This window comes from Gadus morhua, chromosome 7 (genome assembly GCF_902167405.1).
Source record: "Gadus morhua chromosome 7, gadMor3.0, whole genome shotgun sequence".
In the NCBI taxonomy this organism is placed as follows: domain Eukaryota; kingdom Metazoa; phylum Chordata; class Actinopteri; order Gadiformes; family Gadidae; genus Gadus; species Gadus morhua.
Window position 1 is genome coordinate 28,905,175 of NC_044054.1, and position 22,742 is coordinate 28,927,916.

The following is a 22,742-nucleotide window of genomic DNA, read 5'->3' on the forward strand; positions in this document are numbered from 1 at the left end:
CCTAGTTAAGACATGTGACCTGCCGCAATCTGCATGACAGAAGTTAAATTGGCAAAAATCAACACTTCATTACACTTAGCAGTCCCTGCATAACTACTGGTTGTATGTTGGCCTACATCCAGAGATCGGGACTGCAGCTCGGTTGGGACGTTTCTCTTAACATGGAGGCTACAGTATGAAGTGATTGGGGCATCTGAAGAAAACCGAATAGCAACATGACAATGATCTACATCGAGCATTGGAGTCCAGAGGAGGTCGCTGGGTGGATTCGCCACATCGGTCTGTCGGATTGTGCGGACAGCTTTCTAGGTCAGTCTCCGGTGGAGCCAGGCAGGCGCTCCAGGTGCCCAAGTACGAGATCCCATTCGCATTTGACATGTTTGGGATTACCTTCAGAGGTGGTGCAGCATGCACCTCTCAACATGTGGGAAGGGGCAAAGCTTCTGGGTCCGCATGCAGTTCCTCTCTGTACCGCATAATGATGCTCTTGTGCTACTTTTTTCGTTTTGAATCACGTCCTCAAATTGTGTGCTGTGCCAATAGTAATTTTAGACTTATTGGGCCATATACATTTTATAACGCACGAACCTAAATGACGTGTGACACTGACAACAGCCCCGATGCAGAGATGAACTGAACTTGTTCTGCCTTCACAGAGAAAGGGGTCACGGGCTTGGATCTGCTGGAGATCACTGAATCCATGCTGGGTACGTTTTTGACTTTTTTATTACTTTACCACTGGAATAGTGTCGGATATTGTTGATGTTGTCCTATTGGTTCATAGTTTATTTACATGATTGAATGCAATGTGGTTCAGATGTAGGCATTAGCCTACTACACGACTGATATTAATCGTATTGTTTTAAATGCAGCTTATGTGACGATAAAGATCCTAATTATGCAGATGTAGGCCTACTGTATGCTCCATTTCCATTCGTGCATATGCATATAATTGATCATATGGATAATGTAGTTATATATGCCAACCTTAATGATGATGCATTGAGTGTTGAATCTTCCTGGCTGCTGTGAACTAATAAAATATCTAATTATCCCCGAAGGTGTATAGCCTACATGTATTTTATATAGTTTTAATGTTTGTTACTGGTCATTTATTACGCTTTTGAAGTAAAGCATCGGGCAGACTTCAGATGGGCTGGGCCTGCAAAGGCGACGTGCAGGGATCCGAGTGCTATACGACCTCAGACAGACGGATCAGGCTCCGTGCACTCCGATATCCTAATTATTGTGTTTCCTATATAATGGTGTGACTTGGGTAGGATGACAACAATGACAACCCCGATGACGCGTATGGCCTCATCTATCCCTAAACAATGTTCCCGGAGACCCCCCTCAGGTGACCCCAACAGGCGCATCTGGAGACAGATGTGATCGCACGTTTTACATGATCAGAGTCTCTGCCGGTGCGGTTATCGAGCGACGCAGCGCAAATAGTTAATTTCCTCCACTAATATGGTCCTTCTCTATCAGCTGAGCGTTGTTCTGTGTGCAGATCGCAACAGACGCGCATCTGTTGGGTGGCTGGTTGCGGCGCCCTGGTTTAGTCTCAGTCAATGCCTCGGTGGATGGCCGACCGTTTCTCCCCGACGCACAAAAGCTCTTTTTGTTTCTTTCTCTTTTTTTTCTTTTTTTGTTCCGTGCTGAGCGACGGTCCCAAAAGCCAACAGAAAGGCCCGTCGAAGTGGCCGACTTCCCTTTGGTGCAGGGGAAGGAGGGTTTTTCAGCCCGAGAAGTTTCAAAAACTCCTCTACTTTCCAATAAAAGGGGAGGGGGGGACTCTTTCCTTCACCCTGTGCTGGGTCTCTGCTGGGTCTCTGCCGGGTCTCTGCGGTCCACGGAAAGGGGGCCGTTCTTCGCCGCATTCCTTTCATAGCGCAGTCCCAGTAGAGAGCAGACCTCCACTTTTTCCCCCTGCCGCCTTTTTAATAACTATGAAGTCAGGAGAGACGTGCGGATACTTTATGGCGAACCACAAACGCAACTCGCCATCCGTCCGTCCGATCAAAAGCGCCATCGGCGCAACGCAAGTGAACTTTGTGGGACATTAAGTGCATTAATACTTGGACATGGAAACGAGCGAGTAACGGGGAGCCATTCCACCGGACGTCGGTATAAAGGTAGGTCTATAGGAGCCGAGACTTTGTTTCACTCAAACGAGGTCATTTTAACATCTCACCTTTTTTCTTTTCTTCTGTAACCAATCCGGATTGAGGCAAGAAATAACGTGATACTGCCAGATACGCGAGTCAACGTCGCTATAAAACGTCAAAAGGTTGTTCAACTTGGCAGTGATTTTACTCGGTTGGCAGATGCGAGTGAATGTTTTCCAGGACTCTATTTGGCAGCTGGCTTTGTCCCTTCCCCGTGTGTCCTGTCTTACCATGCACTGCATAGTGTGCTACCTGGATTTGCACGCTTGTTGCAGTGTCAAGAATGTTCAGTGGTCAGAGTGAATTTCTGTTGTAATAACGCATATATAATGTTTTTGGCTAATTCCTTATTGTTGTACTATTATTTATTCATTATTAATTGCGTGTGTCTGAGTGAGATTGAGGTTTGGTGTTTGTTTTTTGGCATGTAAATCGCCATATTTCGGCCTGAGTAGTTTCAAGCCCTTATTTGTCACGTTAAGTGGTTCATTCCCAGTGTATAATTCCCAGTGTATAATTGTGTGAGCAGACCCCAGAGTTTTGATGTCTAATGGAATGTTGCGCAAGGGAAATCCCTGGTCATGTGACCCCAATGCCGTGCACATATCCAAACACAACACTTTTTCCAAAACAAGAGCCAGGCATAGCTTTGGGCAAGGACCATAATGATTTGGGCAATAACGGATAATCATCTTGGATTGGTTGATCATTTTTGTGTTTCATCCAGGGTTGTGGCATTGGAACTGAACACCCTCAAACGTTATAACCTCTTTAAAGAGAATCATCTTTGACTCCAAAAAAGAATGACTTCCTTTTTTTAAGGGTTAGCCCAACTCTTCTCAATCGCTTTGATCCTCGGTGGTGATGGTTCACATTGTGTGGCGAAGGCTGCTTGATTTAATTGTTTGTAGCCTACTACTCAAACTGGTATGTGTGCATAGTGTTCAAACGGTAGTGGGTGAATCAGTGGCTTGCTGTCTGAGTCCAATTGGGAGAAGGATGCCGTGAGGGATTCAGTGAAGTTTATTAACTAGAGATGCCTACAAGGGTTGCAGCACAGACGCATACAGAAAGAGATGTACAAGTGTGTATGGATCGGAGGGAAGGTGTGTGTGTTTGTGTGTGTGTGTGTGTGTGTGTGTGTGTGTGTGTGTGTGTGTGTGTGTGTGTGTGTGTGTGTGTGTGTGTGTGTGTGTGTGTGTGTGTGTGTGTGTGTGTGTGTGTGTGTGCACTTCAGTCTCTATGATACAAGGCCCACTGCCAATGACTCAGAACCCAGGAATTCCTCTGATTGCTTCTCTCTCCCCCCCCCCCCCCCCCCTTCTCTCTCTCTCTATCCCCCTCTCTCACACACTTTGATTTGGGCCCTCAGTCCCTCTGGCATTCTGTTGTCATTTATGCTGTTGGTCCTTCTCTGACACGGTTGGTGAACTCAGACCATTCCCTTCTCCTTGTACTTGCTTTGGTAATGCAGTCCGTATGTCCTGACATCCACTATTTCCTCAGTGATTTAAGGGCCTGTTGGTGAGAATATAACCTTTGACCTCTCTATCATCATAGAATAAATCCCTGACCAGCCATCCAACTTGAGGTCAACCCTTGTCTTTCTCTTAGCCGTTCAATATCCTCTTCAGTCTTTTGTTGTTGCCTCTCGGCTAAAGTCCAGCAGCATCACTTTTATTGTCTGCCCTTGCTGTCGATCGTTGTCACGTGATGTAAAGGAAAATCCGGGCAATTATTCAATGTATGATATGTGGATATTTTTGGGAAAAATTGTTTTGCATTTAGTGGTCAATGTTTAGTGAGTTCATTTCATCAAAAGTATCCAACATTCCTCCTTCGCAGATGACAACTTCATTGCAAACACGGAAGCAATTTAGCTGCGTGTATACAATTATTTTCTATTATTTATTAGTATTATATTATTTAGTACATTTGTATGCTTGCATTACAAAATAGTCACATGTTCATAAATCCATGCAGGCTTAAGAATTTCACACGTGTGTTGTCACTCACCGACGGTGTTGCTCATTTGCTCATTGATTATTATATCAGGTTGTGTCATCGACAATGCAAAGGTGTTCGAATCTGTCCTCTGTGTTTCAAAAAAACACCGGAATCTGATCCCAACGGTTTACTCTAGGTCATTTTTGTTTCAAGTCTGACTGGCAATCTGTCGCTGTCGCTTAACTAAATATCTGATGCAGGCTATATATTCGGGTCATGTGATCATTTGAGCTACCTTGATCTAGACGTCCCTTTTAACTAAGGAGACATCAATATGCTTCACACGAAGAACCCTCTCCTTACCACTGGTTATTGACAGGAGACTCAGATGAGTCATGTGATGCAATGAGCTATCCTAAATGCTGAGCCAATGCCTGGAGAGCACTTTAGGAAACTTTTGTTCATGAGTAGGCCTCAGTAGATGGTTCGATGTAAGTCTGTCCAATTGTATGACATGTTGAAAGTTTTAAATGTCATACTCCAATCCACTTGTTCAAAGGATTGAATGTTGTATCGAATAGTCTTCCTTCTTAATCAATTTGATAATTGTGTGTGTATATGTGTGTGTGTGACACTGTCAGCAATGTGTCGACCATCATCACAGCTTCCGGGCAGATGCTTTGTATTAAGTGTGTGTGTGTGTGTGTGTGTGTGTGTGTGTGTGTGTGTGTGTGTGTGTGTGTGTGTGTGTGTGTGTGTGTGTGTGTGTGTGTGTGTGTGTGTGTGTGTGTGTGTGTGTGTGTGTGTTGTGGACTAATGACATCCCACATCATAGAGGGAGCAGGAGAGAAGCCAGATGTTTTGCAATGACAACCTGCTCGCTGATGTTTGGGATGGATCTGTTGACTGGTCCCCATGGCAACCCCAGCGTGGTGTTGTGTTGTGCGTCTGTTTCTTATTTGACCGGGGAACGATGGTCCTCATATTGATCACCTGTCAAACTCGTTCATGTCTGCGCCAAGTGCAACGTCTTGCACACTCTTTTGGCGCGGCCGGAGGGTAGTTTCCACAGGAACCCTCTTTTATTTGTTGTCGAAACCCAGTGGCGATGAGCTACAGCCCTGGACTGCTTTCTGCAGCCCCGCGGCATTCTGCTTACTCAGGGAGAACTTAACGACGCGATCCCTCGTCTGACTCTGGGCCGGGTAGTAACGGGCAGTAACGGGCTCATGTCATGTGGGCCGTTGCTGCTGGGGGGTAACGTATATCTCTTCATGCTCCGGCCTCCTGGGAACACGGAGATATGCACAGTAAATCATGTGGCCAGGACGCAGGGGTTATTATTTAAAAAAGCTGCTTGCGGGAGGGAGGGTCGGGGGGGGGTGTGGGGGGGAAGACGGGGGGTTGTCTTGGACTCAGAGTCTGTTCCTGCCTTTGGCCTGGTTCGAGAGAGAGAGAGAGAGAGAGAGAGAGAGAGAGAGAGAGAGAGAGAGAGAGAGAGAGAGAGAGAGAGAGAGAGAGAGAGAGAGAGAGAGAGAGAGAGAGAGAGAGAGAGAGAGAGAGAGAGAGAGAGAGAGAGAGAGAGAGAGAGACCCCTTTCCTTTGTTCCCGAATGGGGGGGGGGGGGGTTCTTGGGTTATCCCAGGCAGGCGAGCGGGACAGAGAGGAGACACCGACCAAGTTTATTAATTTCATTAAAATAAACAACCACAACAAACAACGGCCAGAGTCCGAGCTCCACAGAGCCCCGGCGTTGTCTCCTTGGGAGAGCAGCGTCCAGCCTCACTGGCAGACGCCCCGACGGACTCTGAAACGTCCCTTCAGCCGGCGCGGGGGATGGAACCCAGAGGAGCTAGGCCTCACGCGATAGGCTAGCCGGCCGCTAGAGATTATGCAGGCCCTGGGTGCTGATTGGCTGTCGTACCTGAGCAGGTGAGTCCCCCCCCCCCCTCCTGTTTCCTAGCTCCCTCCTCTGGGTTTCAATGATGAGCCCCGGGCCCAGACTACCCACAACGCAGTTCAGATCAAACATGTTCCCCAGAACAACACGACTCAGTGAAAAGAAGGACTAAAGTGGATTTCTTTCCCCTCACCCCGCTCTCTCTCTCCCCTTAATCAGTCACGTGTTTCAGCGGAACATGATCTCTCTCCACAATGAATCACCACAGCAGAGTGTGTGTGTGTGTGTGTGTGTGTGTGTGTGTGTGTGTGTGTGTGTGTGTGTGTGTGTGTGTGTGTGTGTGTGTGTGTGTGTGTGTGTGTGTGTGTGTGTGTGTGTGTGTGTGTGTGTTGGACAGCCCTGAAAAGACCCAACTGCAAGAAATCTAAGAGTTGGACAAGAGACTGAAGGAATGGAAGAGGGATGAAAAGACAGAGAGAGAGCAGATGTCTTCTGAGGCTCTTGGCTCGACTACCTTTTCCTCTGCTGAGAGAGATTTAGGGTTAGGGTCTCCTATGGGTTAGTTTTAGGGATGGTGTTTGGTTATTGGGTTGCTATGGGCTGGGTTTTAAGGTTAGGTTTTCCGTTTTAGGACTATGGTTTCCTATGGGCTGGGTTTTAGGGTAAGGTTTTCAGTTTTAGGTTTATATAAGGGTGCCCTTTGGGTGTGGTTTTAGACGTAGGGGTTCCTATGGGATGGGTTTTAGTTTGAGGTTTTCCGTCTGCTTCCCATTTAACGGGTTTTGGGGTTTTGGTTTTTCGTTCTGAGGTTAGGGGTCCCTATAACCCATTAGTATTACCAAAGTATTACCCAAACCCTGTTTTGATGGATTGAGTTTGAGGGTTTAGTTAATAGTTCTAGTTTAGGGGTTAACATTCGGGTTACACACCGCAGTGCCTGCATTTCAGAAGTATAGAAGCATAGAATGTTCATGATAGTAATGGTGATTTGGTCATTGTCAATTAATCAAGAAATGATCATTGATCAATGATCATCAAATCGTCCATAAGTGGGGATAATGTTTGAAACTGCTTCAATGTTTCTCATGCGAAACGTGGTGAAATAGAGTTTTGATTAGCCTAGGGTAAGGTATATTTACATTTATTTAGGATTTTACAGTACCTCAACTCCCTAGAGTTCTCTTGACATGATGGAGTATCGCCATCCAAAAAGAATCCCATGACTTATCCTGCAATTGTAAGTGCTTGCCACTTGTTTCTATGAACATCCTTGCTGTACCGACAGCGATATATAGTCGTTTCTTATTCTTCTCACAAATGTACTTCTGAAAAAAATGGGTCGCCTTGGATAAAACCGTCTGCTAAATACCCTAAATGTAAATGTACAAGCCCTATAGATGGAATTTGAGGGGTTGGTTTTCTGTTTTTGGGTTAGGGGTTCCTATGTATCTATACGTAGAGCGTGAGAGCTCTACACCTTGTCAGTGTGTGTCTATTACCATTTACAACAATATTTATTTATTAACAATACGCTGCACTCATCTCCACCTTTGGCCTCCTCAAAATATCCTTGAATGTTCGGCTTTCCAGATTTCTTCTCTAGATGTATTTGTCAAAACAGTTCTAGCCTTGGTAACTTTAGTCTGTGTTTACGAAGGCCTGCTAGAGCTCATCATTGGAACCCAGGCTGACTGTTAGCTAGCAACAAGCTATGGGTTGCGCTCATCATTGAAACGCAGGCTGACTGTTAGCTAGCAACAAGCTAGGGGTTACCGCTCATCATTGAAACCCAGGCTGACTGTTAGCTAGCAACAAGCTACGGGTTACCCCTCATCATTGAAACCCAGCTAGCAACAAGCTACAGGTTGTCTGTGTTTACGAAGGCCTGTCAAGCTCATCATTGAAACCCAGGCTGAGTGTGCGCTAACAACAAGCTACGGGTTACCGCTCATCTTTGTAACCCAGGCTGATTATTAGTGCAACCCATAGCTTGTTGCTAGCTATCAGCCTGAGGCATGGGAACTTTTAGAGAGATACAGAGGGAAATCAGCCATTTGGGCAACACACACACACACACACACACACACACACACACACACACACACACACACACACACACACACACACACACACACACACACACACACACACACACACACACACACACACACACACACACACACACACAGAGAGAGAAACATGTATATTTCCCCTCAGAAAGATAATTCTCCAGGAAGGAGAGGGGGCGGGGTTGAGCCGGTCGGTGGGACTCCAGCAGAATGAGAGCAGGGGGGTCGAGGGGCTCTATTCCAGAATGGAATGTTGCATTTCCTGCTGGTGTCCGAACACACGTTTCTCGGTTTTCCCTTTACTTCCCTGTCCCCTGTTCCTCTGGTCGGCGGCCCCGTTCCCCGTTCCCCGATTTGTCTTCTCTACCTTTCATGGCGGTTCCCCCTCGCAATTCCCACTTTTATTCTCTCTCTCTCTCTCTCTCTTCTCTAACTCCGTTTCACATTCCATGTCTCCTGATCTCTTTCCTCTGACCTTCACTACAGTTTTCTTCCCTCTGCTTTTGCCCCCCTGTGTGTGTGTGTGTGTGTGTGTGTGTGTGTGTGTGTGTGTGTGTGTGTGTGTGTGTGTGTGTGTGTGTGTGTGTGTGTGTGTGTGTGTGTGTGTGTGCGTGCGTGCGTGCGTGCGTGCGTGCGTGCGTGCGTGCGTGCGTGCGTGCGTGCGTGCGTGCGTGCGTGCGTGCGTGCGTGCGTGCGTGCGTGCGTGCGTGCGTGCGTGCGTGCGCGTGCGCGCGCGCGCTCGTGTTTATCATTTGTCTTTCTCCTCTGACAGCTCTACTCCGGCCTGTTCTGCTTCCTGCTTTGCTCTTTTTTAATTCCCTCTTCAGACGGGACGTCCCAGGAGTGTGGAGAATGAGCCGTAGCTCGACACCATTACGCCAGCATTGAGGTGGACCGATGATAAGTAACAGATCGGAAAAAAGCCGCTTTATCCGAAGGCCGCTTATGCTATCATCTTATGCATACCTCGCTCTTTCTGTGAGTTGAGGGGCTGATTCACCCTCTTTATTCTGTTACGATGACATGATAGTTAGGGCTTGGTAGATGCAGGTGTTGTTAATTTATGAATGCCTTCAGGGGTAGTAGTGGTCTGCATGCTCCCCTTCCATGGCCACATCTCTGGCATATCCAAGGTGTGAAAGGGTCGTCACGGTGATCCCACGGTGAGTCCGGAACACTGTAGTGTGTGTGTGTGTGTGTGTGTGTGTGTGTGTGTGTGTGTGTGTGTGTGTGTGTGTGTGTGTGTGTGTGTGTGTGTGTGTGTGTGTGTGTGTGTGTGTGTGTGTGTGTGGAGGATGGAGAGTTTGATGGCTAATTAAAGGAACTCCCTGGCCGGCCAAGACTGTTATGTCTGGACTAAATGGTTTCCATGGGGACGAGGGTGGCAGGCTGGGTCCCTACACGCCAGAAGCGGCTAAACGGTCGGAGCCCTCGGTCGCCCGGCAACACGGACGAGTTCAGTAGGTCAGAGGTCGTCATATTCATGGATGCACGGCTTTCGGTCCTGAATGTGGAACGAAGGAAGGAATAACTCATGGTTGCCATGATGCAAAATGAATGATGAGGTGACAACATGGCATTTTAGTTTTTACATCCCACTGTGTGGTTTGAAATAATCTAGCGGTATGTGATCCCCATGCTTGTTCCCAGAATGGGGCAGGTTTCAAGGTGATGGGTATGTACTGACAGAGTGCCTTTGAGCAATCTTCCTTTGTCCAACGTGTACAGGTTGGACAAAGGACGTCCGGTGTCGGTGACGTCCGGAGTGTCATAGCGTTTGTGGTCGCTGTCTCAAACCAGTACACAAACAGACCAGTATACAAACAGACCAGTATACCAGTTGCGTAACCTAACCCAGGGACAAACCCCTGTGGAATCAACCGATTACGTAGGCGTCCCTTCCCCTTCCCGGAGTCAGAATGCATCCCCTCATGCATTCATATCTCTTTCACTTTGTTGTTGCTGATGGTTTTGTCTGTCTCGTTACCACCCTGTCTATTTATTGTTTATTGTTAATTGTTCATCGTAGGGCACGCACCTTAGATACAAAAACAGAATTCCTTGCACGTGGAAACCTACATCATGGCAATAAACATCTTTCTGAGTCTGATTCTGATTCTGTCGCGGCGGGGGCAACGGTTGCTAGGACCCGGTCGTATTTACACCCCAAACTCAACCCCGCGTCCAAGGGCCTCGCTGGACTCCCCGAGCGCCTCCCGGCCGCGCCGCGCCTTGTAACACTATATCCCCGGCTCAATACCCTGGATCCATCCTCGATACCGGGACTCACTAACACAAACACACATCTGACTCTGGTTTGGCTGTCGTCGTCCTCCGGAGATCCTCTTTATTCCCGGGGTTTCCGCCGCCCTTGCGGTGGAGTCGGCCTGTTCCCAGGGTCCGATCATACCAGAGCTCAGGGACGCTTCGATTGGCACCGTAGCGCTGAGTAGCGCTTTTGTTATGCTATTATGGATGTGAAACCAAACTAAAGTAAAGACCCCTCTCCCTTATTATTATCATTATTATTATACTTATTTTTTTATCATCATCCTCCTCTTCTGATCCCTGTCATTCAATATGGTGCGTTACTTGCACTTTTGCTGTGATTTTGTTATGTTTACTGTGTCTTAAATGTCTTGTCTGTCATGTGTGGAGAAGGCCAGCTCACTTAACTGTGCTCAAATCTACCTCCGGGTATAAATAAAGTTATCTAATCTAATCCTTTCTGTCGTGTGGTCCGGCACCACGAAGCTCTTACCTTCCACATCGGGACACCTGGGACTTCCTGTCGAAGACCCAGACGGTAGCGCTAACAAAAAACTAGCGTAGGAGAGGTGAGGCGTCTTTCTCCCAGTGAATATCCGAAAAATATGCGTCTGAGGCTCCGCCCACGCTCGGACCGCCAGATAGTTTGCAGCTGACTGTGGCTGGGTCGGTAAATTCCCCGTCGGCCCAGTGTCTTGAAAATGCGGGGGCAGTAGGCTACTTTGACTGTGTGTCACCGTTTCAACACCAACTCTGTACAAACATTGGACAGGTTTCATAAATATTCAGCTCTTTATTTATTCCTACTGTATGTGTAATGTCTCTTGTGTGAAGGGACCTTACAATTGGAAATCCCGTGAAGATTCATGCAAATTTTTTGGATTTCGGTAGTAGGAAAACTTGCAGCACTGAACGTTTGCTTAGGCTGAAATCCCCTGAACGTTTTTGTGCTGCTCTGTGGTCGCTGGTCTCTGTGCTGTCTCTGCGCTAGTCTCAGCTGGTCTCCGCACGTGTTGCTGCTCTCAGTTTGTCGCTGCTCTCAGTTTGTCACTGGTCTCAGTTTGTGTCTGTGGTCGCTGGTCTCAGTTCGTGGCTGGTCGCTGGTCTCAGTTTGTGGCTGGTTGATGGTCTCAGCTTGTGTCTGTGGTCGCTGGTCTCCGTTTGCGTCACTGGTCTGGTCGCTGGTGTCCGCTCTGTGGTTGCTGGTCTCTGCGTGTGTCACTGGTCTGTGGTCGCTGGTCTCAGTTTGCGTCTGTGGTCGCTGGTCTCAGTTTGTGTCTGTGGTCGCTGGTCTCAGTTTGTCGATAGTCTCAGCTTGTTTGTGGCACTGGTCTGTGGTCGCTGGTCTCAGTTTGTCACTGGTCTCAGCTTGTGTCACTGGTCTGTGGTCGCTGGTCTCAGTTTGTCGCTGGTCTCAGCCTGACACTGGTCTGTGGTCCCTGGTCTCAGTTTGTGTCTGTGGTCGCTGGTCTCAGTTTGTCGATAGTCTCAGCTTGTTTGTGGCACTGGTCTGTGGTCGCTGGTCTCAGTTTGTCACTGGTCTCAGCTTGTGTCACTGGTCTGTGGACGCTGGTCTCAGTTTGTCGCTGGTCTCAGCCTGACACTGGTCTGTGGTCGCTGGTCTCAGTTTGTCGCTGGTCTCAGCTTGTGTCTCCGCTCTGTGGTCGCTGGTCTCCGCGTGGGTCACTCTTCTGTGGTCGCTGGTCTCTGCTCTGTGGTCGCTGGTCTCCGCGTGTGTCACTGGTCTGTGGTCGCTGGTCTCCGCGTGTGTCACTAGTCTGTGGTCGCTGGTCTCCGCGTGTGTCACTGGTCTTTGGTCGCTGGTCTCCGCTCTGTGGTCGCTGGTCTCCTCGCGTGTTGCTGGGGAGACCATTGGAGATGAGTGAGAGCTGGTAACCTCAGTAGACGGCCTGCAGTCTGAGGGTCTGAACGCATGGTTACTCTATATATGGAGCTGTACGGGGACGACAACATCGCGCGGCGGGTTCGGCTGTCACGGTTGAATCATCATAGGTGTGTGTGTGTGTGTGCCTGACTATGCTGGGTCTCGCTAGCTTTATCCGTAGATCAGCCTAGCCTTGTGGACTAGTTAACTCCAAGTATCTAGAAATGTTCACATCTGTTAGCTACGCAGATTCCCAGATGTTCTACAACAGCAATTATTATTTTTATATTAATAATGATTCATTCATTAGCTAGGGCGCATCTCTGACAAGAAGGCCCGAGAATTGGAAAAAGTCCATGAAAGCCGAGTACATTTCTGGCTTTTGCACTGAGAGAAAGCATAAAAGCCTAATGAGAAATAATGATTTTACCTACAGAAGATTCACAGGCCACCTAAAACGCTGAAGAGCCGTGTGTGTGTGTGTGTGTGTGTGTGTGTGTGCGTGTGCGTGTGTGCGCGTGCGTGCCTGACTATGTGTGAAATGTTGCCGTTTGAGGAACCAAAAAACAAAGAGTGAAGTTGGGCACCGGGACAACAATGAGCAGGTATGTGGGCGGGACCCAGTTCTGGATGGGCGCCAGATTCACCTGTCTCTCTGTGCCCAACCCCTCGGCCCCTCCCTCTCCCACCTGTCTGGGCGGGGGAGGGAGGTGGGGGGGAGTGTTGCAGACGGTTCACTGAGACCGCAGTTGTGCCTTGCTCGTAGGCTGAGAAGAAGGGAGGATTTGGATTGGGATTCTTCTCAGGGTTTGTTCCTCGGTGCACTGGGTTTTTAAGGATTGTGGCCAGAATTCCCTGACAAAGGATCGCAGGTAGGAGCTTGGAAACGTGCTGGACTAACTGTTTTTTTGTATTCAAGAGAAGACGTTTGAATGACCGTTTGTGAGGCAGGGACGTAGCTGCTGTGCTTTGGGGTCAGTTGTTTGATGTTTATTGACTGGAAGGGCCGGCCTCTGTATCTCTCTTACTGCCTGTCTATTATCTCTCTGCCTGCATGCCTGTCTGTGTACTTGCCTGGCTGTCTGCCTGCCCGCCTATCTATCCGTCTGTCTCTCTCGCGTTACCTTTTTTATTAAAGATGATCGGAGGTGAGCGACGTTGGTGTGTCCAACGATGTAAACACTTAAACAGTCGCCCATCAAACAGGAGGGATCACATTCCTGATGAATTTGACTGCGGGATCCTGGTTTGATATCTCTGGGGTGTGTACCCGTTTGGCTGCTTCCTTCGTGTGTGTGTCCTGCCTTTATGGATCACATTCCCCCCGGCGTTCGGTTTCCCAGAACTCCAATGCAGACGTTGAGAGTGGCTGTGGTGTGTGTTGAGGTATGTGCGACGGTTGGGATAGATAAGTATTGTTTGCGTGCGCCCGTGTCGCGCTGAATGATGAGTTACTCAATGACTTCCAGGGGGAATGTCATTGAAAGTACTTCCTCCACTTTTTTCTCAAGAAGTGTTTCAGGAACATAATCATTAGCCAAATAATTTTCACACGATGTGTTGGGGAGCTATTGAGTATTATTTACACAATGCTGGCAAACTTGAACCTGGATGGATTAAGACTGATCCCTTTGTTGGTTTTATCCAAGGTTATTATTTAGAATATATTGTCATTGTCACTTTTGGTTTGATGAAGTGAAAGCCGGTTAAAGTGAAACTGATCTAACTACAAACTGCTCCAGGATGCTGTTCTATAAACGTTTAATACGTTTGGAATGTCGTCCCATTCCCGATAAAAGTCTCAGTCTCTTTCTGGGATAGCAGATGGATAAGAGGAGCTCCGAGTTTCCCGTTTCCCACGCACCCGGGCTCCGGGGAAAGCTTGACAGGAAGTCATATTATTTTTAAAAGTGCTTTACAAATGGTGAAAGGGTCATTTCAAACAATGTTGAAAGAATGCAGCAGCCCTCTACTACCATCTTTCAAACAAGCCAGGTGTGTGTGTGTGTGTGTGTGTGTGTGTGTGTGTGTGTGTGTGTGTGTGTGTGTGTGTGTGTGTGTGTGTGTGTGTGTGTGTGTGTGTGTGTGCGATTGTGTGTGTGTGACTGTGTGTGTGTGTGTGTGTGCGAGCGATTGTGTGTGTGTGACTGTGTGTGTGTCTGAGTTAGCGTGACTAATGCCAACCCATTGTGTGTGAAGAGAGCTGGAGATGTTTACTGGAATGTACGCAAACAAACGCAAGAGAAACGACCGTTACAAGCGGCGGCTACTTACCCTGAAAGAATGGCCGCCCCTGCGTTCCCCTTTCACTGACTCTTCTCCTTCAGTCTCCATCCTCAATGATGTCGTCGATCTGTGATTCAAAATCAACCAAATTGCTAATCAGTTTTAATGCGCATACTTAAATGACGTAAACCGTGTTTGACGTGACCATTTCACGCGCGTTGCTCTCTTACTCTGTTCTACCCTGTGATGGCAATGACCAACGACCTTACTGTGTCGTCGTCGTCCCCCCCCTCTGCTGTGCTCCTCTGTCCCAGAGTGGTTTGGCGTGAGCGACGTGGACCAGCGCCTCTACCTTCTGGAGCGTCTGGAGGACCTGCTGAGTCTACAGGAGGACCAGAGCCCGGGATCGGACGGCCCCCAAGCCCTCTCCTCGCCCCCCCACAACCAGCCCCTGCCCGGACACCCCGGCCATGAGCAACCCCCTCCCCCACTGAGCACCCCCCCCGAAAAGAAAGACTTCACAGGTAGGTGGACCTCGCTGGGTAGGTAGGGGGCGGAGGGGGGGGGGGCAGCATACGGAGCTAGAAGGCTTTACCATTGTGTGTGTGTGTGTGTGTGTGTGTGTGTGTGTGTGTGTGTGTGTGTGTGTGTGTGTGTGTGTGTGTGTGTGTGTGTGTGTGTGTGTGTGCGCGCGCGCGCGCGGTGAAATATATCTAAATACATGTAAACCTTTTTGAGAGGCGTGCACAGGAATGCACGGTGCTTTTTTAAACAAATGATAAGTCATCGTCTGCTCATCTAAACAACACCGTCCGTCATGTCACCCCCTCTCTCTCCCCCTCTCCCTCCCATCCTCATCCCCTCTCCCTCCCATCCTCATCCTATCTCTCTCTCTCTGTCCCTCCCTCCCTCTCTCTCTTTCTCCTGTCGCTGGCGGCCTTTCAGAGGGCGAGTCAGAGAGAGAAGATTTTGTGGAGGAACTGCAGGATATGGCAGTGGAAGTATGTTATGCTGCGGGAGTCTGTGCTCGGGGTTGTTGGTGGAGGATTGTCGGCTTCGACCGCAGCTCTGTTAAATGTTAGCATGAGCTGAAATGTTAGAAAACATAGTTTGACGAGGTCAAACCTCATTCAGTATGATTTGAAGGAAAAATATTTGTCGTGAATATTTCGGAATACAATGCGACCAGAACATGTTTAATAATGGATCTGGATGTTTATTATGGATTATTATATTACTGCTATGAATATATGACTGTATTCTCTCTCTCTCTCGCTCTCTGTCTCTCTCTGTCTCTCTCATTCTCGTCCTGTATGTGGAGAAGTTGATGTATTGCCCTGTCCATCCTAACCCCTGTGTCCTGGTTTTCTTCCCCCATGTGTCATGCGATTTGCCAACAGATGTTTCGGAAAAAAGCCTCTTCCTCGTTGAGAATGAGAAGAATGACAGAGAGCTCTAGATGTAATGCCTACCTCCTCCTCCTCCTCCTCCTCCTCCTCCTCCTCCTCCTCCTCCTCCTCCTCCTCCTCCTCCTCCTCTTCTGTAGACAGGGATCATCTCCGGGGTGAAACCTTCAACCTTGTCAAAGGAAAGCCACGAAAGGGCCCCCCCAAACTGTCCAACAGCTGACTTTAGTTTGAAATTTTCCAAAGGCAATATGTTGTACATTAAGATTGAAATAGCGATACGTCCAGAATAATCTGGAGAATAAATTACGGCCATGAATTAATAATGAAGCACATGTTGCAGCACAAATTCCCTGAAACTAAATTCTAATTAATTGAATTCATGATGACGACTTATCCCAGCGTAAATTAATTTGATGTTCATTTAATTCCATAAATCGTGTGAATTAATTGATGTCACTGCCCCCTGCTGACCTCACAGACACCCTGCGTCCGGTGGCTTTCCCTTTGACGACTTTGAATGTTTAACTGAAATCACACTGCTCTCTACCTCACTCTGTCATGTGGCACCGTGCCGACAACTCTTCTGTGTTGGGGAAAATGTTGAACTGAATCCAATCAAAAGATGATAACTTGATACACATCGTATTTCAACATCGTCCAGTCACGTGGCATTACAACGCCACACACTCATTTATCTATGTGAAAGTTGAACTTGTTGGCTTAACTGGTCACATGTTCCCGATTGTAGTAGTACCCTTGAGTTCTAAGACAAACCTCTTGTCATCTCTTGGTTGGGGCTGAACGACCATCTGCTCTGACGGTTACCCCTCTGACACACGGACTCAAATATGCACTCTACTAAGTCACAAAGTGTCATCATACTCATGTAATAGGCGTGGGTCCGTCGCACACACTCCTTAAAGAGGTCTGAATCAAAGTGTTGCAACAGTGAGTAAACTGGAATTCCAGAGCTGGATCGTGTCTTTGTCGTCGGACACGGCCCAACCGTCTCTGGAGATCGCTCCGTTCTCTCCGATCCAGGACGTTGGGTTCTCTGTAGTCCACCAGAGAAAGACTCCCTACCACGTAGAAATGTCACGATCAAACTCATTCCTAATTTGGATGTGGATAAACTGGTTGGGGGCTTTTTGTTCTTCCTGCCGGGTGGCTGAGCGACTCTGACGCCCGGGGAGGAAGTCATGTTGAGGCTAGCCGGCCCTCTTTTGGTCCTGTTGTTTTACCGCCATCTTTTTCGTATCGTTTTGCTCTCATGCGTCAATGGTTCCCCTGCGGCAGAGTGGGTCTGTGTGCGTTTTGGGACGTACAGGTGTGTTGTTTATCTCTGACTCTCTCTCTCTCTTTGTCTCTCTGTCTCCGTGACTGTCTCTCTCCCTGTCTGTCCCTTTGTCTCCCCGCATCTCTTCACCTTTATCCTCCGCTTCGTCCCCGTGTTTCGTCCGTGCGTCGCCCGTGTTCTCATCTCCGCGCTCCCCTTCTAAACCCATCCTCCTCTTCCTCATCCGTCCCTCTTCCCTTCTCCGCACGTCGCCTTTCCCAGGGAGCATAGACCGTGGGCGGAGCCTATCCTTCCATGAGGGGCGTGGCCAGCGCGAGGCCGAGATGAGGGCTGCCGCCGAGGAAGCGTCCAATAGCAGCGCCGGAGGAGGAGGAGGAGGAGGAGGAGGCGGAGGAGGCAGCACCGTCCTACAGCGCCTCCTGCAGGAGCAGATGAGCCGTAACTACCTGCTCAAGCAGCAGCACGACGGAGCCCGCGCGGGCCCCGGGCCCGGGTACCCCGCCCCGGGGGGGGGCCCCGTGGACGACCACTCGGCGACCACCCACAACGCCCGCCAAGAGCCCCAGGGCCAGGAGCTGCAGGCGGACAGCGGCATGGAGAAGCTGTCGGCCCCCCGCGGCGGCGGCGGCGGCGGGAGCCTGGGGGGCCCCAACAGCAGCGGCGGCAGCGGCGGGCAGTGCCAGGGGCCCGAGGACCTGCCCACCTACGAGGAGGCCAAGGTGCAGTCGCAGTACTTCCGCGGCCACGGGCCCCCTCAGCCGCCACCCCCCCAGCAGCAGCAGCAGCAGCAGCCGCCCCCGCCCCACCCCGCCTCCGTGGGCGCCGCCTTCTACGTGACGGGCATGACGGGCGCCAAGGTGCGCACGGAGGGCCGGCCCACCGTGCAGCGGGTGAGCGGCGCGGGCAAGGTGCACCAGGACGACGGGCTGAAGGAGCTGAAGCAGGGCCACGTGCGCTCCCTGAGCGAGCGGCTCATGCAGCTGTCGCTGGCCACCAGCGGCGTGAAGGCCCACGCGCCCGTCACCAGCGCACCGCTCTCCCCGCAGCTGCCGCCGCCGCCGGGGCCCCCGGGGGACTACTACAAGCCCCAGGGGCACCGGGGCCCCCCGCCCGAGTACCCCTTCAAGGGCATGGGGTCCCCGCCCAAGCAGCAGCAGGAGCCGCCGGGGGGCCACTTCTACCAGGAGCAGAGGGTCCGCGAGCACTCCCGCGAGGTGCCCCACGTCCGGTACCAGCCGCCGCCCGAGTACGGCTCGTTCAGGTGGGCAGCGCGTGCGAAGCGGGGGGGGGGGGGGGCCCGTCGGTGGGCCGGAGGGTACCCAGGTGGGGTCAGACACCGCACCCCTCGGTTGGTCTGGGGGAAGGTGGGGATCAGGGCCTGGCCTGGGTGACCCTCCGGCTGTCCGGCCCACTTGAGTTGATTTTAAGGGGTCTGTCTTATGATTGGGAACTTCTAGGGCAACTACACGTGAATTTGCTACTTGTTACCTGCATTCTCTGCTGTTTACTTCAACAAATGCACTGTTGCTTTTTTTTGGATCTTGGTACTCTGGGATCAGTCAGCATATGTATAAAAAAAACCTCTTTTTTTTTATACATAAAAAAACGAAAAAACTCTTACTTTGTGTGGGTTGGAGATAGCTAAATATGTTCACCCCACATAAGTGGTGTCTCATGAAACCCTAAAAGCCTGTTCTGGTGTTTGTTCTCGTAAAGCGCGGCGACTTGTGTGAGCGTTGCGCCATAAAACTGTTGTTGTGTAATCCGGCGGAGGGGAAATCCAGGGTGACAGTTGGGTCGTAAAGCAGAGACGCAGATAGGCCGCTGTCATGCCCACCGGCACGCGGGACGAGTTTCGAACCCAAGGTGGGGCCGCTTTCCACTCGGACGGATGACAAACCCAGTGTCCGTTTCTGCTTTCTCGAAACACTCATCCAATCAATTTGCCGACTCTTGACTTTTGCAGTTCCTCTTTATCCAAAAAGACGTTGCAGCACACTGGCTCTGCAGGCGGAACAGTTGTGTAGAGAACAGCAGAGGGATCTCTATTATGAGGAGTAAGAGGTTGTGAAATTACCTGTTTGAGTGAACCGTCTGGGATTCTGCTCACCGTGCAACACCATCCAGTGGTGCGCGTTATCAGTCGAGTCGCCTGGTTCGGCCTCAACCACATTTCAGCGGGACTTTTACTTTGTAAACCTTGAGTTCTCCACTGTTGGATGAGAGATTGCGTCTCTCCGGCCGCAGCCAGCAGCCGTTGAGTCCTGAGCCGTAGTTCAGGTCGGTTCAACAAAGGCACACATTCATCGGTGCGTTCGCATGATTGTTATGCAATCGGTCACGCCTGCTCTCCTCCATTCATTTTAACCCCGTACACAATCAGGCCAAACGTCACATGTGCACGTACATCCACACATGTACGCACATGTTTTTAATAAGACTGGAATGTACACATGCGTGTATATTATCGTGCCCAGCTTTTAAACATCTGGATCTTTGGCTCTTACTGCTGCATGAATGAGTTTAGTATCTTTATGAAACGGTTGTAAAGATAATAGAAAATAAGAAGTCATCCATTCATGATTTACGAATTTCTGACCGTGATGTCTGGGTTACGTTACAGTGCTTAAACAACACGAAGTCCACAGCTTCTTATTGACGAGTCTTTGGGAAGTCGAGGTACATTTGATTGCATTGATCGCTTGGCTGTATATAACTTATACAGAACAAGGTTGAATGCTACTTGACAACCTCAAAAAAAACAGAACTGAAATCTTTCATTCTCAATTGGCATTAAGTGTTTGGCCCAGAGTATAAAAAACAAACAAAGGGCAAACTCCTCCAAAAGGTAATTGTCCTCTGGGAATCAAACCCGTTCCCGGGCTGCCGTGAGTCAAACATAGAAAACGCTCATCCAGCACCCAGCCATTGTTGGAATGATTAGTTTGGAATGTGAGGTGAGCAAACACAACGTCTGAGGCGGCAATAAGCAACGCGGCACGCGGATCAGCACTAAAGTGTTTCTTTGAGCTCAGGAGGAACAAAGCCCTCAGAGAACATTAAACCAAATGGAATAAAGTGTTGATGTGAATTCCAAGTTTGGGGCTTTTTTTTAAAGCGCCAACTTTTTAACATAAACAGCATTTAGTGCTGCTGGAAAACCGCTGAATCTGCCAAAAAGAGCTTTTCTTGGGACTGGCTTGTTGAGGCAGAGTTTGTTGATGAGCCACCTTGATTGACTGCTCTCTATCCCGAACCTCAGAGCTCACAACAACGTTGAGTCAAAACAAGGGATTAGCTGATGGAATTCCTTTTTACATCTGCCACCGTCGAAGACATGTAGCACAGCATGTTGTGGCTGAAGAGACGCTAGCAAGAGGACTGCAGATCAGTAGTCAGGGTGGGAATCATTAGATATTTCACAAATCAGTCGATTTTCGATTCTTGGGGTTCAGAAAACGATTCCAGATTCCCGATTCTCCGCCAATAAAGGTGTTGTGGCCAATCACGGCCTGATAGCACGTTACATTCTTCCTTTGTTAACTAAATTTGTCCCTCCCATTTTACATTGAGACTGACCAAATGTTTGTTCATCTATAGATTGTAAAAAGTCAACACAGGAGGTTAGTTGAGGTGACATATATAATTACAAATAACAACAATTATTTGGCTGCACACACACACACACACACACACACACACACACACACACACACACACACACACACACACACACACACACAAAGAGACAGAGACAGACACAGACACTTGTATGGAGGCCATTGTCTGGAACATACTGCCCGCTGTTCTCAAGACAGAGCTGGCCTCCAGAGCTCCATGCGGCTAGCCCTAGCTCCATTAGCCATAGGCTGCCTCTCATTGCAATGGCGCGGCGTGGTGCTAACCACCGCTAGTGATGTGATGGGCTAGCCTAGCGGCCTCGCCCACCGACGGCACGGCGGGTAGAGAGCCGGTCGGACCGGTTCCAGCCCAGACCCGAAGCCGTACCTGGGAGCTAATCAACCGTCAGCAGGCAGGCTGCTGCTTTAATCATCAATACGCGACAAGCAGCAGCTTGCTCGCCCTGCCACGATGCCCTCCTCCTCCTCCTCCTCCTCCTCCTCCTCCTCGACTCAGCCAGAGCCTCTGAGTCGGGTCTGATCTCCCCGGCACGCCGGTCACAGGTGGTCAGCAGGGAACGGGGGGGTTTGAAGAGGAGCCCCGAGGATCACTTTGAATCGTTTCTCTGCGCGTTTGTTGTCTACGTTTATTGTCTTCGAAAGGGGTTTAAAAAAAAAAAAAAAAAAACCACGTTGATCTGCGTTCTAGTGTGATGTAAGCATCTAGGTGAGTATCGAGACTGCCAAGACCAGCCGGAGTTGGTAAACATTCTATGGGTGACGTGTGGGTGCTTTTGAAGACGGTTTTATAAATAAGGAAGTACGATTTACAAACGCAAACTTGATTTTTAAGTTGAAATGTATCCAAACGATTTTTGCTTTAATTCATTGAAGCATGACTGTGGTCTCATCACTTCCTGTCTGGCCTCCCCCCCCCCGCCCCCCGCCCGCCCCCCAGGTCCAGTAAAGACGGCTCGGTGCACTCCCAGCGGACGCTGCACCACCACAGCCCCACCTCCTCCGTCACCTCGGTGGGCTCCCTGTCCCGCACGCAGTCCTCCACCCTCAGCAGCCTGCTCAGCTCCTCGCACGCCTCCTACTCCCCCCACCCCTCGCACGGGGCCCACCCCCAGAGCCAGGGCGAGCTGTACCCCGGCATGGGCCCCCGCGGCCCCCCGGGGCCCCCCCCCCACCAGCAGCAGCAGCAGCAGCAGCAAGGGGAGCAGCACATGTACGGCCCCCCCCCCCAGAGGGCCCAGGTCCTATCGCAGGACCCCTACGGCTCCACGCACAGGATGCACCCCCACCAGCAGCACCACCACTACCAGCAACAACAACAGCAACAGCAGCAGCAGCAGCAACAACAACAACAACAACAGCAACACCACCAACAACAGCAGCAGCAGCAGCAACTTCAGCTACAACACCACCACCATCAGCAGCAGCAGCAGCAGCAACAGCAGCAGCAGCAGCAGCAGCAGCAGCAGCAGCAGCATCACCAACAGTTCCAGAGCGCCCCGCCCCCGCAGCCCCAGCCCCAGCCCCAGCTGCAGCAGCCGGTCCAGGCCGGACACTTCCCCCACCCGCACTCCCAGTACCACCTGCAGGGGGAGCAGTTCGCCATGATGAGCCGGGCGCACCAGATGGTGGACATGCTGACGGAGGAGAATAAGATGCTGAGGCAGGAGATGGAGGCGTTCAGGGAGAAGGTCTCGAAGCTGCAGAAGGTAGGAAGCAAACGCTCTGGCTGTTTAACGACCCCTACGTGTTTTATAGCGCAAACTGCCTTCAAGGGGATTGACAGTGGGTTGCGTTGTGTGTGTGCTCAACCTTGCTGCCTTTATAAGATGAAAAAAATGGTTGTTTGATTAGTTCCTGTTCAAGACGAATGGCTAATCCATAATAACAGAATGAAAGATCATAGTTGAGATTTTTGTGGTTTAGAAAGTA

General features: G+C 50.0%; 1 protein-coding gene across 1 annotated transcript in view; it reads left to right on the forward strand.

Moving 5' to 3' along the window:
• The window catches only part of amot (angiomotin), a 35,504-nt gene that overhangs the window by 322 nt on the left and 12,440 nt on the right, over window positions 1–22,742 (forward strand). The window contains exons 2-9 of the mRNA XM_030360905.1: window positions 123–309; window positions 657–707; window positions 14,781–14,990; window positions 15,412–15,467; window positions 15,867–15,927; window positions 17,434–18,433; window positions 21,751–22,153; window positions 22,229–22,519. Of these exons, the coding sequence (XP_030216765.1) occupies window positions 216–309; window positions 657–707; window positions 14,781–14,990; window positions 15,412–15,467; window positions 15,867–15,927; window positions 17,434–18,433; window positions 21,751–22,153; window positions 22,229–22,519 (2,166 nt within the window). The 5' untranslated portion in view covers window positions 123–215. The remainder of the gene's footprint in view (window positions 1–122; window positions 310–656; window positions 708–14,780; window positions 14,991–15,411; window positions 15,468–15,866; window positions 15,928–17,433; window positions 18,434–21,750; window positions 22,154–22,228; window positions 22,520–22,742) is intronic.